The sequence below is a fragment of the Tripterygium wilfordii genome, chromosome 11, assembly GCF_013401445.1.
Source record: "Tripterygium wilfordii isolate XIE 37 chromosome 11, ASM1340144v1, whole genome shotgun sequence".
Taxonomy (NCBI): Eukaryota; Viridiplantae; Streptophyta; class Magnoliopsida; order Celastrales; family Celastraceae; genus Tripterygium; species Tripterygium wilfordii.
This window is the reverse complement of record NC_052242.1, coordinates 1,694,482-1,713,552: the sequence shown is the minus strand read 5'-3', so window position 1 is coordinate 1,713,552 and position 19,071 is coordinate 1,694,482. Positions and strand designations below refer to the sequence as shown.

At 36.9% G+C, this 19,071-nt stretch overlaps 3 protein-coding genes across 3 annotated transcripts; 2 read left to right on the top strand and 1 right to left on the bottom strand.

Moving 5' to 3' along the window:
- Nucleotides 1-8,903: 8,903 nt before the first annotated feature.
- On the top strand, nt 8,904-11,771 carry LOC120008633 (protein CutA, chloroplastic). The gene is made up of 6 exons (XM_038859016.1): nt 8,904-9,117; nt 9,218-9,333; nt 10,227-10,289; nt 10,789-10,820; nt 11,021-11,115; nt 11,412-11,771. The coding sequence occupies exons 1-6, from the start codon at nt 8,933-8,935 to the stop codon at nt 11,491-11,493; spliced, it is 573 nt and encodes a 190-aa protein (XP_038714944.1). The 5' UTR covers nt 8,904-8,932; the 3' UTR covers nt 11,494-11,771.
- A 679-nt stretch (nt 11,772-12,450) lies between these two features.
- LOC120009561 (pentatricopeptide repeat-containing protein At5g18475) lies at nt 12,451-14,971 on the top strand. The gene has a single exon (XM_038860199.1). It carries the CDS (start codon nt 12,747-12,749, stop codon nt 14,295-14,297), a length of 1,551 nt encoding a protein of 516 aa, XP_038716127.1. The 5' UTR covers nt 12,451-12,746; the 3' UTR covers nt 14,298-14,971.
- Nucleotides 14,972-15,354: 383 nt separating this feature from the next.
- LOC120009563 (chaperone protein DnaJ-like) lies at nt 15,355-19,035 on the bottom strand. Its single transcript, XM_038860201.1, has 5 exons — nt 18,840-19,035; nt 18,662-18,739; nt 18,474-18,549; nt 15,951-16,024; nt 15,355-15,854 (listed from the first exon to the last, which is right to left on the bottom strand). The coding sequence occupies exons 1-5, from the start codon at nt 18,933-18,935 to the stop codon at nt 15,783-15,785; spliced, it is 396 nt and encodes a 131-aa protein (XP_038716129.1). The 5' UTR covers nt 18,936-19,035; the 3' UTR covers nt 15,355-15,782.
- Nucleotides 19,036-19,071: the final 36 nt, after the last annotated feature.

Sequence of the window (19,071 nt, the reverse complement as noted above, 5' to 3'; positions counted from 1 at the left end):
AAAACCGATTCAGGATCGGACAAGATCACTTGTTTACCAAATATTTACATGTACGGATCCTAACTCGATTTAAATTTTCGACGTATTTAATTGAACAAACCCAAATTAGTTTAAATCCGGACACAAACCTAATCCAAGTTAGGGTATGGACAAATAAATCGGACAAGAATTCTGTGTTTTGACCCTTTTTAAACCAAACAAAATTTTTATATTTGGACCAGAATTTTGAACATATAACTTATGTCCAAATTTAGTTTAATCCAGATCGGATACATTCGGATCTGACAGAATTTTGCCACAACTATTATTAAGGGTTTGATCTTGTAAATTGGTGCGAATTTGAAGGGCAGGGGAGTAAATGTAAGTATTATGGGAGGAACCAATGGGACGAAATTTTTGTCCTTTTCTACCCACGCCGACACGTGTACTCTGAACTTATATGACTGGAAACATCCGTTTCTCTCTGAAATTACAATTACGGCTCCTACTTTCTTTTTGGTCTTTGGCATTTTTCACTCGCACCAACTTTATGGAAATTAAATTAATATTATTTTCCTTGATATAGGCATACGGTTATAGAACAAATATTCTTATTTTAATATTCAAATTGAAAGTCAAAATTCAATGGGTGCTTTATAATTAAGGAAAATTAGACGGTGAATATTGGTTTAATTTGAATAAATATTCCATATTTATGGTGGGTCCGAGTGTCTACGGGTCTCAGTTACTCAATTTATTAAAAAATCTAATACAATGAGGTCTATGACATTATTTATAAAAAAAAAAAAAAATTCTATGCATATCAAACATGGTGATAGTGATAGTCTAATGGTAAATCTATTCGAGACCAAATTGTATGAACTTAGAAGTTACAGAGTTTGATTATCATTGAGAGCAATACATTTGTGGCTATATACATTGTGTTTTGACCCAACTTACCATGTTGTCAAATATGAAACTTTTGTGCAACTGTGCCCATATACTTGATGGTTCGAATTTAGGCTTATGTCAGATATATAAATGACAAACTTTATATAATGTCATTGTAATTAATTTTGTATATTGATAAATGCCTTGGCGTATATGAGTCTCGAGAAACTCGTGTGGTGTGATTAAAATGGAATATTTATTCTAATAATTGTTCGTTCGAATCCAATGGTTGAGTTGTGTCCAAAGCAACAACATAAACGACAATTTGACAACTAATCGTCTTACATATATTGTTACCTTTTTAAGCGAATACGGATGAATTGTGAAATTGTTAGGGGTTTTCTTTCTTCCGTAGTGAAAGGATCACAAAAATTAATATCTTAATTGTCTCAAATATGATGTGTTACACAATGAATGGTTTATTTTATTTTCAATTTAAATGGACGGGCTCGCACAAATTCGCTCATTGCTTGACACATCATATATGGAACACTAATCTGATTAGGGTTTTTCTTTTGGTGGATAAAAAAACACTAGTTTTATTAATTATTTATGGAGTTAAAGACTTGACTTTAGCAAATGCAATTAATGCACCAATCAGGCAATCACCCATTAATATATGGTTTAACAACTTTAATCAATACCAATGAGAGGTGGTTCAATTGGCAATCAACTGGGTTAATTATAGTCAATTGTCATTACCAGGTATTTGTGTGTGTGTGTATATATATATATATAGGATTGATAGTAGATTAATTGAGACCCTTGCGATGTAGTACATAAAGAGAAACATAATTGGTTCCAATTATTGTGAAGACAAAAGATAACACAAATTGACAAATATAAATTGCAGAAGATAATGGCTTGGAACTTGGAAGTTGTGTGAATATGGCTATATCATCCATGCAACTTCAAATAGATCGGAATTGCTTTTCACATGACCTAACTTACACTTTTTGGCGGGTATTCTAACACATGCAAAGCTGTCGATGAAAACTTGCATGATGCTCTTTTATTATTATTAATTATTCTCATTATTGTGTGCATTTTTGTGTGGAAACTTTGCTATAATATAGTTATGTGCTTTGAAAGAGAATCCAACAAAAGTATATATACATATACATTATATGTATATGTATATAGGCATGTCTCACATGGTGGTATACATGTTAGTTGCAAATGAACAGAAAAGCAGGGGTAGTCGACCTAATGATGAAAGTAATCGTCTCAAAATCATAAAATTGAAAGGCCTTGTCTTTTTACTACGGACTAGCTAGAGAAAGAATCCCAAAAAGAGATCAACAATCCTTTTGCTTTTTTTTAAACTCTCCCTTTTTGAAGCCCAATTAATCAGCAAATGTGACATCTTAAAGTACAAATAATCTTCTCTAACATTCACAAAATGAGGATTAAGTTGGAGTACTCATCGTTAATTCTGTAGATAATAGTAGTCAAAGCATGTCTAGCTAATTAAACATTTGGGTCTCTCTTTGTGGTGAAATGCCATCATTTACATTGGTAATGGTGTTGAAACATAGACTCATATTGCAAGTCAAGTCAAGTCAAGATATGTCTAGATACTAGAGATACTCCTCGTCTAGGTTGCTAATGCTAACCCATTTTTGATTTTCCAAAAACTAAAATAATTTCAATCCCCTTTGTTCCTTTTGTCTCCAATTAACATTAATATTGTCGATTATGCTATGTTTTATTTAAGCATTATATACTTAAATTATTTATGAGTACAGTACGTACATCAATATCAATCATCCCAAAACGGATAAAAAGAGAGAAATTCATATATATATATATATATATATGAATTTCCCTCATATGCGGACTCTAATAACGGGTGTAAAATACAGACTTTTGTTCTCAAGCCGTTGCCAAAAAGTCCATATTCGTTGCTTGAGAAGGTTTTCAACTGTGTGTGATAAAAGTGACCAAAAATGTCAATAATTTCTGTGCATTTTACAGCTACACAAAGCCTCAAACAGTAAGAGATCTGGGTCATGTTAGGTTTTGTGACTTCGGATGCTTGATAATGCATGCATCAAGTCACAACTTCTTAAAAAAGAGATTTTAGGGGACGCAAATCTCAAACCCTTTTCCCTCTCCTCTCCTATCTCATCAGTCTTTTTGAACATTCGATCTCTTTTCTACTCTTTCAAAATTTACTTTACTTTTTTTGCAGTGAAATTCTCTCTCGGACCACATATCAAACACTTTGTGTGCAGCCCATATGGTTGATCTCAGTAGCCAGTTTTATTTTATTTCACAGACTGCATAGTATATTAATTCAGCTTTTGATCAATTAATTGCGAGCGATGAAGATTGAAGACTAGTCTTGTGGTCTAAAGCTAGTATATATTCTCTCTTTGTGTTTGAGATCCGAGCTTTAACAGACTGTCATCACATTCACACCCACTAAACAAATTTATTTTTTTTACTTGAGTAATCTAAGTTATCTTACCCTTTTATTTTAACTGTTAATACTAAGCCCGATGTGAGGTCATATGGACCAGATTTATCAGAATTCATCGCAGTTTTGACCCAAGAACAAAAGCTTTTCATCACTGCGACGAGTTATTGAGTTGCTCTAAGTCGTTATTAGTCTAGTCTACATGACTGTTTGGTTTCATGGATATCCATATTGCAGATCCAAAGATTTGCGACCTTCGACAACCCTACAAAGATCACATTGAAAATAAACTGTGAAGTTTGAGACCGACAAAGTGTCGGTTGGGAAAACTCTGAAGGTCAAATTAATTAATTGACCGGTGGTTAAATTTGTAGTGAGAAAAGTGAAGAATTTAGAGAGAAAGAGTATAATACTTCCAAAAGTTGGATACCTTCATGTGGGGAGGACGTAAGATATTTATAGACTCATTGGTCACATGATGGGCACGTGATCATTGAGTTGGAAAACATTGGACCTAACGTATGCAAGTCGATGAAAGAGCTTCTTGGGCCTTGGGCTTGTAGGTTGACAATAAATGCTGTTAAAACAGATGTCAAGGATGTTAGAGCAGATATTCAGGATGTCAAGGAGAATAATCGGGACACACAAAGTTGACTAAGATATGTTTGTCATGACGTTGATTTGTCCACATTAAGCCGTCATTTTAGACTAGGAAATGTCCACATGTGTAGGCCATCATGGCCGTCATTTTAGACTAGGAAATGTCCATATTAAGCCGTCATTTTAGACTAGGAAATGTCCACATGTGTAGGCCATCATAGCCGTCATTTTAGACCAGGAAATGTCTACATGTGTAGGCCATCATGACCTTACTTGTATATGTACCAGCACATAGACGAAGAAGAAAATAATAACACCAAAATCGTGTGTTTGTCTCTGTTTTCACATGGTATCGGAGCTAGGTTGATATCAACAACGCCTTTCTTCATGGTGATCTCGAGGAAGAAGTTCACATGTCTTTACCTCCGGGATTCAGACGAAAGGGGGAGACTCGAGTATGTAAATTACACAAATCTTTATACGGATTGAAGCAGGCCTCTCGTCAATGGTTTATTAAGTTGACTACTACACTCAAATTGGCTGGTTTCTCTCAATCTAAATCAGATCACTCATTATTCATCCGAACCCGAGGTAGAAGCTTTACTGCTTTGCTTGTTTACGTTGATGACATAATCCTCACAGGAAGCAGCTTACAAGACATCGAAGAGACCACAACCGATCTCATGAGACAGTTCAAACTCAAGAATCTCGGTGCATTGAAGTATTTTCTAGGAATAGAAATTGCTCGCTCCAACAAAGGGATTGCAATTTACAACGTAAATATGCCCTTGAGTTACTGGAAGATGCAGGTTACCTTGGTGCTAAGCCAGTTAATACTCCTATGGAACAGAATTTGTCACTTAGCAAGAATGAAGGAGAGTACATCAGTGATCCCACTTCCTACCGAAGACTAGTTGGAAGATTGATATACTTGACGATTACTCGACCGGATCTGGTATATGCTGTTCATATACTTAGTCAGTACATGGACAAACCACGTACTCCTCATCTGGAAGCAGCTCACCGAGTGTTACGTTACATCAAGCAGGCACCAGGACAAGGAATTCTATTTTCGGCAACCAGTCTCATGCAGATTAATGCTTATTGTGATTCAGATTGGGCAAGGTGTCGTGACAGAAGGCGCTCAACTACGGGATATTGTGTCTTCCTTGGACATTCACTAATCTCTTGGAAAACCAAGAAACAACACACGGTTTCACGATCAAGCGCAGAAGCGGAATATCGCTCGATGGCATCAGCATGCTGTGAGATAACTTGGGTACGATACATTTTACATGACCTTGGTATTAAACATTCACAACCAGCTAGGCTGCATTGTGACAACCAGGCAGCCCTACACATTGCATCAAACCCTGTGTTCCACGAGCGAACCAAACACATAGAAATTGACTGCCACCTTGTGAGAGAGAAGATTCAAGTTGGATTGATCAAAACTTTCCATGTTCCAACTTTGAAACAGCCGACAGATATTTTTTCCAAATCAGTAGGGATTTCACAATTCTTGGCCTTGATTAACAAGTTGGGAATCATCAACATTTATTCCCACTTGAGGGGGAGTGTTAAAACAGATGTCAAGGATGTTAGAGCAGATATTCAGGATGTCAAGGAGAATAATCGGGACACACAAAGTTGACTAAGATATGTTTGTCATGACGTTGATTTGTCCACATTAAGCCGTCATTTTAGACTAGGAAATGTCTACATGTGTAGGCCATCATGGTCGTCATTTTAGACTAGGAAATGTCTACATGTGTAGGCCATCATGGCCGTCATTTTAGACTAGGAAATGTCCATATTAAGCCGTCATTTTAGACTAGGAAATGTCCACATGTGTAGGCCATCATAGCCGTCATTTTAGACCAGGAAATGTCCATATTAAGCCGTCATTTTAGACTAGGAAATGTCCACATGTGTAGGCCATCATAGCCGTCATTTTAGACCAGGAAATGTCTACATGTGTAGGCCATCATGACCTTACTTGTATATGTACCAGCACATAGACGAAGAAGAAAATAATAACACCAAAATCGTGTGTTTGTCTCTGTTTTCACAAATGCCTTGGGCCTTTGTTGAGTAGAGAGCCTCGGTCGTGGATCTGTCGGGTTTGACTAAGTTATTAGTTATTATCACTATTACATCTTATTATGCTATATATACACTAATATATATACATACACAGCCAAAAATTGTGAAACTTTTTGGGTCATTGTCATGGATGTATTAATCTGATTATGCATTACCAATCAACCATGTTGTTTTAAACATATATTTGATCCCCCATACCTTGCACTCGTGGATTTGCAGCCAAAGCTACCACCAAACCTCTCCAATATTTTTTATATATACACATTTTAAATATATATAGATATACACCCATACACGATCAACATACTCCAAGTTGTTGCTTTAATTATATGAGAAATTAATGATTCCATTAGATATAGTACTAACTTAATTCACATTATACGGAGTCTGTAATCCAGATTCAGGACTGTAGCTTCAAAGTTCTTGCTAAATACCATTAAACAATATCTGTTCTTAATCCCACAATTTATAGTCCTTGAGATTCACCCCTTCAATATAATACCAGCAAAACAAAACTTAAACAAAACTATGGCCCGTTTGGTAAGCTGTTTTGAGGGCAATATATGCTAACAATTAGCATATATTGTTTGCGCTAACCAAACAGCCATTTTATGGCTCAAACTCCAAGACTGTTTTGGGACCATATTATGGTGTTTTGAAAATTGTCCAAAATAAAACAATTTTGAGACCATTTTACAATTTATCCCCAAATACTCCCCATATAATTAATGACGTTCCCAGATTACCCTTCCTCACTCGTTCTCACATCTCCAAATTCTCCCCTAGAAGGTCCCTCCACTGACTAGAGCATCTTGGAGCTCGTCGGCCGGAAGCATAGCGACAAGATCCTCATCGAGATAGAACTCTAAGTCATCGGGACTCAGCCAACCGTAAGAGCAGATTATGGGACGCAGTCAACCGTAAGAGGAGTATTTAGACGCCGGCGGGAAGTTCTCCGTCGAAATTGAAAAGGGATGGTTTCGAGTACGGGTGTTTAGGTAAAGCAAGGAATTGAAAAGTGACAATCGGAATTGAAAAGAGGCAATCGGCAACCGGAATCGCACGAAGTGAATATGAAGTTGAGGGAGGGAGAAATTCTGCCTATATTTAGAGAAAAAATTGGCTTGAATTAATTTCTCATTTTTTCTGCAAGCAAACAGTGCTCAATGTAAATTATTTATTTTATTTATTTTTACATTAAAAACTAATTATTATTTATTTTATATTTATATACATTTGTTACAACTAAAATAACTAAAATACATAATACCCCTGCACGTAATTGGACACATAATATTAGCCACATGATATGTTACCAATAAAAGTTGAATCAAACACCACAAACCATTTTGACAGTATATCTGCTACTATTATTGTCCAGCATATCTGCTAGTACCATATCTGCTAGTATATACGCTACTGATAAAATTGTCTGCCAAACGGACCCTATATATATATATATATGTGTGTGTGTATATATATATGTATGTATGTATGTATTGAATTTGAGACAATTGATATATGTAGGCATGTGGAAGCACCACCAACACCGTGGTCCGCCATTAAAAGCATGCATTCAGAACATCCGCCATATCTTCTGCGTCTCCACTATAAAGTATAAACACAACCTTAAAAAAAAAGACCTACACGTGGATCGAAATAGGGTCGACGAGTCTGCCTTTCTTGGTACGTCTGATGGAATATTAAATTCTGTAATATTATTGTCCTATGATATGACTTTGGTCCCCCATTGGTGGTTAGGATTTGTAATTTATGTTTACATTAAGTAATTAATTACCCGTTTGAGCTGGGAAGGTCACTGCCTTGGCTCATATATTTGTCTTTATCACATTATTAAGAAAAAAACAAACAAACAAAGGAACCATCTTTTAGACCAGATGCTTATGAAGGTGGAGGAGATAAGTGAGATGCAGTTTTATAGAGCAATTTAAAGCAAATATTGTCCCGATTAGTCGCACTGTTAGATTAGTCAAATTTCAGTTCACTATAAAGAATAAAGATTAGTCAAAATGTACTGTCTCGTCCTTAGAATATATATATATATATGCAAAGGATCAATTCCTATGACAACTATTAAGTTGAACTCTCCACGTTAAAACTTTATACCTTGCTTAGTTTGAAAAGAAGATAGACAATTGTTTTGCTAACCGCGAACGACACTATACAAATTTATCTTTGGACATTTCATATGATCTTAAACTGGGGATGTTAGACTTGTATGCACAGAAATTTCATACATGACAACGGGATAAGTTGATTCAATGTTTGGAGTTTTGCTTATTCATTATCCTAATTAAACGGGAATTTGTATTTAACTTAACGTAAATGTTTAAATATTTAAATTGTTTCACTCTTACCATGCATTTGGGTGAGTCTCATAATGTTGATAATATCATAAAACAAACTTGGATTAGCAGAATTTAAGGCCATACTACTTGGTCACCCCAAGCACTTGTCCATGACTAATTGACTATACATATACTATTCTACTCTCTCTAGTTCACATAATTTATTTATTTTTCCCGTGGCCTAGTGCATATTATATATAATTAGCTCGTCCTTTAGTGTTTGTCTCCAGCATCAACGAAGAATTTCATGTTAGTGGTTTTATTATAGATAATTGTTTTGTAATGGATCCAAAGGCCCATATAAATGATCAAGCTTTGTTGGACCTCGGATGTTTAGGTTTGGGTTCTTTATGGGCCGTAACAGTAAGCCAATAATCAAGGCTCGTCATGGGTTGGGCTTTAAAAAATTCGTTTCTTAAAGCCCATGTATTTGCAGCTTCTGGAGCGTGGAAGAGCCTTTAGCTTTGCTTCTTCCAGAGTGAGAAGGATCGAGTATCGAATATAAATGGCTACCACTCTCTGTTCTAAAGCTACGTCAATCATTCCATCCTCTGTGTTACGACGCCGTTTGCCCCTGGTCGGTGCGTTCTGCGTGTTGAGCTTGGGCTTCTCCAATCTCTGTTCTTCCATTTCGTACTCTGCCTTCAAAACGGGTTGTGCACAGTCTCTCCCCTTCGTCCCTCTCTTACGGTAATCGAAGCTTACCTATCTGATTACCGATCATTCGGATTTTTCATTTGCGTTAATTTCGCTCATAATTTTGATTTTTTCGTTGTTGTTGTTGGTGTAGATCGAAGTTCGGAAGCCGAGCATCTGAGAAGAGATTTAATACCATCAGAATGGAAGCGAGTAGCAACACTGTACCGAGCATCGTTGTTTACGTCACTGTTCCTAACAAAGAAGCAGGTTCTTCCTTGTTTTCCATATGATTTTCTTTGCTTAAGGACTGTGCGTACCGTCTCTTTAGTCTGCACAAAATTTTGATTATCAAATTTTGGATCGGAATCAAGTTTGCATAAGTTTAATGGATGCTTCCAATGACTTTTTTCTGCTGATTAACCTTTGTGTGGATTTATTAATGATTTTCTTTTGTTGAATTCACAGATAGATAATTCACTTGTGTTACTAAAGAAATTGTGCAAGATACATAATCATCTTGTTTATATTATGGTTGTCACAAATAAGTCTCATGTTTTGATTAAGTAGTTTGGGAGGCCTGGCTCTGTAAACATTTTTGGGCTCTTCTTAACAAATGAAGGGAAAAAATGAAATCAGCCGGGAAGCTTGCTTCCCAGGATTTTTTGGACTCCTAAAAGTAAATAGGTATGAAGTCACATGATTTGTCTCACTTGTGAATATGTTAAATTAGTTTAAGGTGGAACTAATTGAATTCATTTCATGTGAATCGGCAGAATCGCTGGATGGTTACTAGAATGCTTGTAAAAATGGACTATAATGATGCTTTTGTGATTTTATTTTTTATGGTGTAGCAATCCATGTCTTCTATATTCATTCCTCCTCCCCCTTTTATAGGGATATTCAAAAATCTTTTTGGTTATTTTGCTATAAATACTTTGATACAAATATATTTTGGATGTTCTAAATTTCTAATATGCTATCTGTTTGGTATTTATTAAGGTATAACAACGCATATGTTGTAGTCAGCTTTTAGCTTAAATTTTATATTCAATTGTATGCTTGTGTCACTATTTCAGGAATATAAAGTGGACTTCCCTATTGAAAACTGATGTTTAAAACACTCTATTTTCATTCCCCATCAATCCATTATATTTTTGCAGGAAAGAAGTTGGCTGAAAGTATAGTTAAGGAGAAACTTGCAGCATGCGTAAATCGAGTGCCAGGCATGTTCTTCTTTTGGTTGAACTTTGAAATCACAAACCAACATTGCATTGCATTTTTCTCAAACCTCCATTTGTGTTTTAGTAGAAGGCAGATTCAGATATTAACTGGTTTATAACATGGATTTGACAGTTTTGTTTGTTTGTCCTCTTTGAAATACTGAAATAAAAAAGGACTCTTTTTTTTTCTCCCACGTTGCTGGTGCTAATTTCTCAAGAGGACGTGATTGAGAAAGTTCTAACAATGTGAAGTTGGTTGCCACAAACTTCTTGCATGTCCCCAGACGACGCTTCCTTCCAAGAAGTGTGGTTTTAACAAATCATTTGCGACACATGGTAAACCTAGTAAAAGGGCACTATATCTTTTGTCACAGACAGACATGTATGTGTGCACACAAGCGGTCATATTTATGATAGTCGCATCATGATTTAGCAGTATCATATAAGTTGGCATCCAATTATTACTTTCATGCTTTCCCCTGACGAAGCATGCCTAATGCAGGTATTGAATCCGTGTATGAGTGGAAGGGAGAGGTATGAATATTATTGCCAACTCAATCAACAATCTTTATTGAGGGAGAACGATGTATATGCATTTTTAGGCCTCTACTTATCTTTTCCATATATTGTCATGATCTATTGTGCATCTTAAATTGTGTTGCAAAATATAACATTCTTATGCCAGTCATTTAGTCAATACTTACTGTGTGGTGCCCCATTTCTATTGGTTCCAGATCCAGACAGATTCTGAGGAACTGCTCATAATCAAGACAAGGCAATCCCTTTTGGAAGCTTTAACTGAGCATGTCAAGGGAAATCATGAATACGAGTAAGCCTTAAGCTTTCCATCGTCTTTTGAAAATTGTTTGTTGCTGGTCAGAGGTTCGAAGGAAACTACACAATAGAGTAGGCTTGATAACGCGTGGTGAGCGAGTAGACCATCTAGATGGTTCCAATGTTTTTTACTATAGTCATCCTAGCCAGCAGGAAGTTACATGTTATTAGAATGCCCCTATACTGTGCCATAAATACGTTGGGTAGTTGGAAATAGCATGCTGAAATGCTTGATGATGTTTAGCTGGTCATTTATTTCTTTAATTCTTTCCCTTTGTTGTATTTTCTCAGGGTACCTGAAGTAATAGCTTTGCCGATCACTGGAGGCAATATCCAGTACCTGGAGTGGCTTAAAAACAGCACGAGGGACTGACTGCTTCAGTTTAGGACGAGAATCAAGTAGGGTTTACTTTGATGGCAGGCAACAACTGTTCAGGTGTATCCATATGGTTCTCTCTATCTCGTGGAGGCAGCATGTAGAAATTGAAAACTTTATCCCAAAATATGACTCTTTTATGTATTTATTTTCACACTTTTTTTGGAGTCTGGGTGTAGCTTGTAAGTCGTACCATTGTGGTTGTGCATATTTGCTTCTCCGTTCTGATACACTATTATCATATCATGATTCTCATCCCTTGTGGTTGTGCCTGCGATTTTCATGAGAACTGGTTGTTGCCTCGTTAACTTGATGAATGCCAACCAAGGTAAAACTTGGCACAGCAAGTGCATAGATTAAGAGAGAATTTTTAATGCTTTGAAAATTTAAATTTGGCTTGTACGTTAATGTCAATTGTAATTATAACGACAATAATAATAAAATGATTTACACGGATGCAACAATTGTTGAAAGTTATATAAAAACCCTAACGTGAGCAGGCCTGGTAAGCCGCGATAGTATTATCTGCAGCCGCCTGCCTCTCATCATTAGCTTCAAACTCCGCCAATTACCTGTGGTAAATTGCCAAATTGGTAATACCCCCTTCATCTTCAAGTAATACTCCAGTGCTTAGTTTCCTACGGAGATACGAAACAGAGCAAAGCAAGCTTGTTTTCTGAAATAAATTGGGCCCAGGACCTCCTAGAAGGCCAGAAGACTTTGGGTAGGCCTGGAGATATGGGCCATGTTATTTATGGGTTTTCTATTGGGCCTTCTGGAAATAGACAGGGAGTGAGTCGTTCTGACTAAATTGGGCCGACAGACAAAAAATCCATCCGTTCTGACTAAACTGGGCCGACAGACGAAAATCAAAACCGCAGCCCATTACCAGGATCAGTCCACTAATTTCTTTCACGGCTACTACAGTCTACAGTACCAGGGAACCACCCTCTAGGGCACTATCCAAGCTTTCTAGAGTAAACAATGGAGGAAGAAGATCTTTAACGGGCAAATTCATTCCAATTCATTCATCTACCAAAGTAAGTGCGTTATTTTTTGATCATCTGTTGTTTTAATTTGACGAAGCATTTTCATTGATTAGTGGAGTCGATCAGAAGTGCATTGATTTTTGGGTGCTGTAGTTGAATTTGATTCTGTAATCAGGTTTACAAACCAAGAGTATAGGTTTTACCACATCATTAATGGCGTCGATGTAGTTGTTGCTTCTATAAGGGCAGTCATTTTAGGTGATGAGATATAGGGCAGTCATTTTCATGAATTCAGCAAGAGTTTGTAGTTATAGGTTTCGTCAGTTCTCCTCTTCGACGCCATGGATTTCCCCTTTACAGTATCTGAAACCAGCTCCAAAAAAATCAGACCCGCCACAAGAGACCTCAATTATCCATTTAGAAGGTCAGAGGAAACAGAAATTTATCTCTCACGAGACTGCTATCAACATGATCAAATGTGAGAGAGATCCGCAAGGTGCCTTGGAAATTTTTAACAAGGTCTCAGAGCAGAAGGGTTTTAATCATAACACTGCTACCTATGCAACTATACTTCAAAAGCTGGCTAAGTCCAAGAAGTTTAAGGCTGTTGATGCGGTTCTTCGCCAAATGAGGTTTGAAACTTGCAAGTTCCATGAGGGAATATTTCTTAATTTGATGAAACATTTCTCTAAGAGTTCCTCACATGAGAGAGTGATTGAAATGTTCTATTTGATTCAACCAATTGTTCGTGAAAAACCCTCTCTTAACGCCATCAGCACTTGCCTCAATCTACTGGTTGAATCAGACCATATTGATTTTGTCTGTGATATTATATTGCATTGCAAGAAGTGTCTCAATTTGGTTCCCAATACGTGCATTTTTAACATTTTAGTTAAGCATCATTGCAAAAATGGGAATCTTGAGTCTGCCTTTGGGGTTGTGGAGGAGATGAGAAATTCCAGTATTTCTTATCCTAATGTAATCACCTACTCAACTCTTCTTGGCGGTCTTTGCAAGAACGGAAGGCTTAAAGAGGCAATGGAGCTGTTTGAGAACATGGTCTCAAAGGATAATATCTTGCCTGATGCCCTAACCTATAATGTTCTGATCAATGGCTTTTGCCGTGGAGGGAATGTTGATGGGGCGAGGAAAATAATTGTGTTTATGAGGAAAAGTGGATGCAATCCCAATATGTTCAATTATTCAGCTATGATGAATGGATTTTCTAAGGAAGGAAGGTTGCAGGAGGCTGAGGCAGTTTTCGAAGAGATGAAAAGTTTTGGTCTGAAACCTGATACAGTTGGATATACAACATTGATTGACTGTGCCTGTAGAGCTGGAAGAATTGACGAAGCATTGGACTTACTTAAAGAGATGAAAGAAAGTGAATGCAAAGCTGATGTTGTAACTTTCAATGTTTTACTTGGGGGATTGTCCAGAGAAGGTAGGTTTGAAGAGGCTCTTCTGATGATTGAGAAACTACCTTTCGAGGGTGTTTATCTGAACAAAGCAAGTTACAGGATTGTGCTGAATTGCTTGTGCCAGAGAGGTGAACTGGAAAAGGCTACTGAACTGTTAAGTTTAATGCTGGGCAGAGGGTTTTTGCCACATTTTGCAACTTCAAATGAGATGTTAGTTCTGTTTTGTAAAGCTGGAATGGCAGAAGATGCTGCCATGGCATTGCTTGGACTAGTAGAGATGGGTTTCAAGCCTTGTCCTGATACATGGATGCATTTAGTTGAATTGATCTGCAGAGAAAGAAAGTTGTTGCCTGTGTTTGAATTACTTGATGAATTGCTCGCACGAAATTAGGAAACATATAACATTTTCTTCTAAATGAAGTTGGATATGTTCGAGAGGCAGCAGCATGTTGAATCCTCACCACAAGAAAGAAGTTGACTTGCAGAAGTACTAAAGATAATAGCCGGGTCTTGAACGGGCATAGTGCCAATGCACCTTTGATCAGCTTTTATGGCATGGGACGTATTTTGCTATGGTGAATACTTATTTTTTATGATCTCCTTAGTCTCTTGCCCTTATTTGGAGTCTCTTGCCCTTATTTGGATTTGATGTTAGGTAGAAGATGATAGGGGTTAGAGGTACACTCTCACCACCCATGAACAGTAACTTGGGGAAGGTATATAGACTTATATGGTATGAAACTTAAGGACAGAAAGAAATTTAAATCAAATGATGGTCTGCAACGGTTGGAGAGAGTACCGTTTGGGTTCATTATATTGAATTGTTCGCGAAGGTTGGAGAGAGGACAGCTCGGATTCAATAATGATGGTTCGCGATGGTTGGGGGAAGACAGTTCGGGTTATCCATCATTATCCGTAAACGTAACTACTCGTCTTTACATGTACGCCCTAGCTATTCTGTTTGTTGCAGATTTTCGGCTACTTTCATGAAGCTCATTGCCAAATCAAGATTCATATAATAATCAGTTTCATAGGAAAAGCACAATGAGGTCTACCTTATGTGTATCTCGATGGATTTTGCATTCTTTATTATTTGTTAATAATGTTGGCTCATACTGGAGCAACAATGACATTGACGTCAATTTAGTGTAAAAGCAAACCGTGTAACAGCTTATGGAGTATGACAACTGAAGTCGAAAATTCAAACCAACAAGCAAAGCTATTTCTTTTGTGCACTCACACCAACCATCTGAAATAAGAAAATATTTTTTAGTGGAATCCTAATTCCGTTGGGAACATCCAAACGAGCCTCAGCTCAGTCTGCATGGTGCTAGGTGGTTCTTTAATTACCCCCAAAAAAAAAAAAAAAAAACCACTATACTCTGATAAAGTGCTTTGCATCACAGGAAATTTTGGTGCACAGCATAAGCTGGGTATGCCAACATCAGTTAAATGGCCTCTGCTTTATATAATTTTACTCACAGTAACATAATACCCATAAGACACTGTCTACCACCATGAATACCGTCATTTAAAGTTCTACCAACTGATTCAAGCAGTTGGTCATATAGCCCTGTCGACGGTAATCACTCGGCAATGATCATACAAAAGCAGGCCACCACACATTACTTGAAAACTAAAGATGGAAGGAAAGAAAATAAACACGAGAACCCCCCATGAGACATATAACATGTTACAAAGTGATGTTAGGATTTTATTTATAGACAAGTATTACAATACAGTAAAGTCTACACCAACCCAACTTCTGGCCAATCATCAACAACAATGCTGCACAACCTATCAGCAATGTCGATGTCATGTCATGCAGCATGAAGCATAACCAGGATTGATTCATGTAGCACGTCCTGTTTCAGCATTACCAAACAGAATTTTTTATCCCAAGGCCATTGCATGTAAGTATAAGACCCTTGTATCGGTTGAGATACTCCTGCAACCAAAACAACATAGAGTTGATGGTGAATGGTGCCAAAAGAAGAACCATATAGAGGCATATAATTAGAACAAAAGTGGAAGCAATACTTACATTTATGTTGTAATCATAGACATACATCATCCCTTTCTTGTCATATTCTCTCCTCTTGACAGGATCACTCAAAACTGTTCCATCGAATCAAAAGATCCATTAGTTAGATTGCAACACATTTGGGACAGATACTATTTCTATTCAATATTTCCCTCGTTTCATTTTAGTTGTTTAACAGTAACTGCGTATTTGCATCAACTGCCATTAATTGCTGTCAACCCATCCAAAGGCCTAAAATGCATGCCTACAACAAGCAAAATGAGGATTCCATGGCGTCACACAACCTGAACGAGGACAACCAATGATATTCCATCTCCTCAACATCAAACAACTTAAATGAAAACTGAGACATAACTGGAGCAACAAAGAGGATTCCTTCGTAGATTTACATACACTAACATTTTATCATACATCTAGACCTAGAAAACGAAAAAAACTGTGGAAACAAAAAAATCTCTAAGTGCTATTCTATATTTCTATCTAAGGATATTAAATTTCACCCATTTGAATGACAGAAAGAAACTTTATCTCATTCATAAAGACATTCACTTTGGTTTCAAAGTAGCAAGACAGAACGAGAGACAGATACACATCTGAACCCAATAACACTTTTTTTTAACATATTTATCGATAATGAGCACCAATGGGATGCAAAAGAAGAACCGAATAACAAATAGTTCACTTCTTACTACCCATGTTCTGTTTGCTCAGTTTAATGTGCTCGTAGTCATAAAACCTTCAACATACATTAGTTCTGAAGGGGTGTTTTAACCAGACAACAAACCATAAGCTCAGTTTATCATTTTATAATGTTACAGGTTACATGGTTAGCTGATCTAAAATCTAAATCAGATCTTATAAAGTATTTGGCAGGAACAAATAACTGCATATTGCAGAAAAAAGATCAAGCATCGAATAATTGCTCTTTATAATGCTCCGACAGAGTGGAAAAGGTTTAGCAAAAGCTTAATTATAATATGCCATTTGATACTTTCAGTCCTTATACCAGAAAAGGGATGGTCTATCACAAAAACTCAAAAGAAGCACAATAAAACAAGAAAACTATTGCATAATTAAGAAAAGGAAAACAGCTGATCCTGAGTGCAGAAGTGAGTTACCGTTGGCTAAACACATACCTCACTTTCCTTAGCATTCACCAGATCTCAATGCACATAAAGCCTCAAAAATCAAGACAATATCAATTTGATAGTAAGTCCATTGAAAACCACAACAGTGTTTGGATGTTTAAACAAAGTTGAAAGGTTGTGTCCAAACCAGAACTAAATCACCAGCCTTTACTTTATTAGCTTTTATGTGTCTTGTGGTTATATAATTGTGCATACACATAAGTAGAACTTCTAGGTACCAGAACATAATGTCTATCTAATATTCTAGTATGCCAATGCTTGTTATGCAAGTACTCCTAATAATCAGACTCTGCAAGCTTAGTGTGCCCCATCAGGAACTGACAATTGACAAAATACACCAGACAACATTTTTCTAGGAGGGAATGCATTGATAAAATGGACCAAGATACATTGACACGCACGGACACAGAACTGTTAGAAGGGGAAGACTACATAAACCTTTTTGTTAACACTTGCCTAAAGGGGTCACAGAAATCCAATGATAAAAAAGAGTCCTCCATTGAAGCTATAACTAAGTTTTTTCCAATAAATTCAGATAACTATGAAATTGTGCAAAAAAAATTAAATGCTGGCCTTTGGGGAATAGGATCTGTCATCTGCACTCCTCTTCCAAAGGCTAATCAGAAGGAAGCAGCTCATGCTAATTACAAGATCTTTCAAGCTACATCCATTTACCCCAATAATATCACAGGAAAAAGATATCATAAAATGAAAGACATCAAGAATACTCTCCCAAGCGGTTCCAAACACTCCCCCATTTTACCCCGAATCATTAAAATTTATGTACTAAGATAGACAAGTAGACAACAAAAGTACAACACATATTCTCTTACATTCAATTCACTAAGGCATTTATAGAGTAGAAGTAGCACGTAAATCTATTTTCAACATTTCGAAAAATGTCTGAAGAGGGAAGCTAATGTAGAGAGGCTCGAGCTCGAACACCTTCATCATATCACACGTATGCACCAACACAGCTTTAATAAGCAAGCTTTTTAAAGTGCCATTTTCAAACAAATTTTTGTCAAGATGAAATTATTGCAGAATGCAATCTCAGCCTAAATTCTAGGATTAAAAAGGCAACAACAATACTCATCATAGATTCATAATCTAATTCATCGAGAGAAAAAATATAACCATCCACAAGTGAAGTTCAATATGACCTAGCCTGTCAATAAATGCGCAGCAACTCACAAAAATTCAATCTCTACAATACAAAACAGTAGAATCAAGAACACCTCCACAACATACACATCTATCTTGTCTACTCAAATTCAAGTTCTGAACGAATTTGTATCCCTTTATTAAAAGAATCTAATAACCGCAAAAATAGTAAATGAATGAAAAATTGAAGACAAAAACAGCAATAACTGACCCTGGTAAGCCTCACTTATCTCTTGGAATCTAGAAGTCGCCCCGTCATGATCTTTTTGCTTATCCGGATGCCATTTCTGTACAAAGCATCTCAGTCCGTCGAAAAAAAAGAAGCCCAAACTCTATATAAAACTAAAATAAAATAAAGTTCGAAACACAACATGTAATCGATCGAAACGGAACACAAACCAGGGCTAGGCGTATATAATTGGATCGAATGGCGTCTTCAGAAGCATCATAATCCACTTCCAGTATCTTATAATAATCCTGCATTACCGGAACCACTCGCAATTAGCATTCCCATCGAAACCCTAAAACCACAACTTTTTCAGATAGATATCAGAGAAGGAGAACGCCCAAAACAAACCTTGGGTTTGGAAAGCAGAGAAAGAAAATCGAAGTCTAGGTAGGAGTCTGAGTCTTGCTCTTGCTCAGGATGATGGTCCTCACACTCGTCCCACATCACCTCGTGTTCGTCAATGGCGAAGGTAAAGTAACAGAGAGAGAGATGGAGAGGGCAAATATCAGATATGAGTTGGCCTGGATTTGTTGCGGGAGTTAGTGACACGTAGTCGGGTTTCGTCTGTCCAGTGTCCACT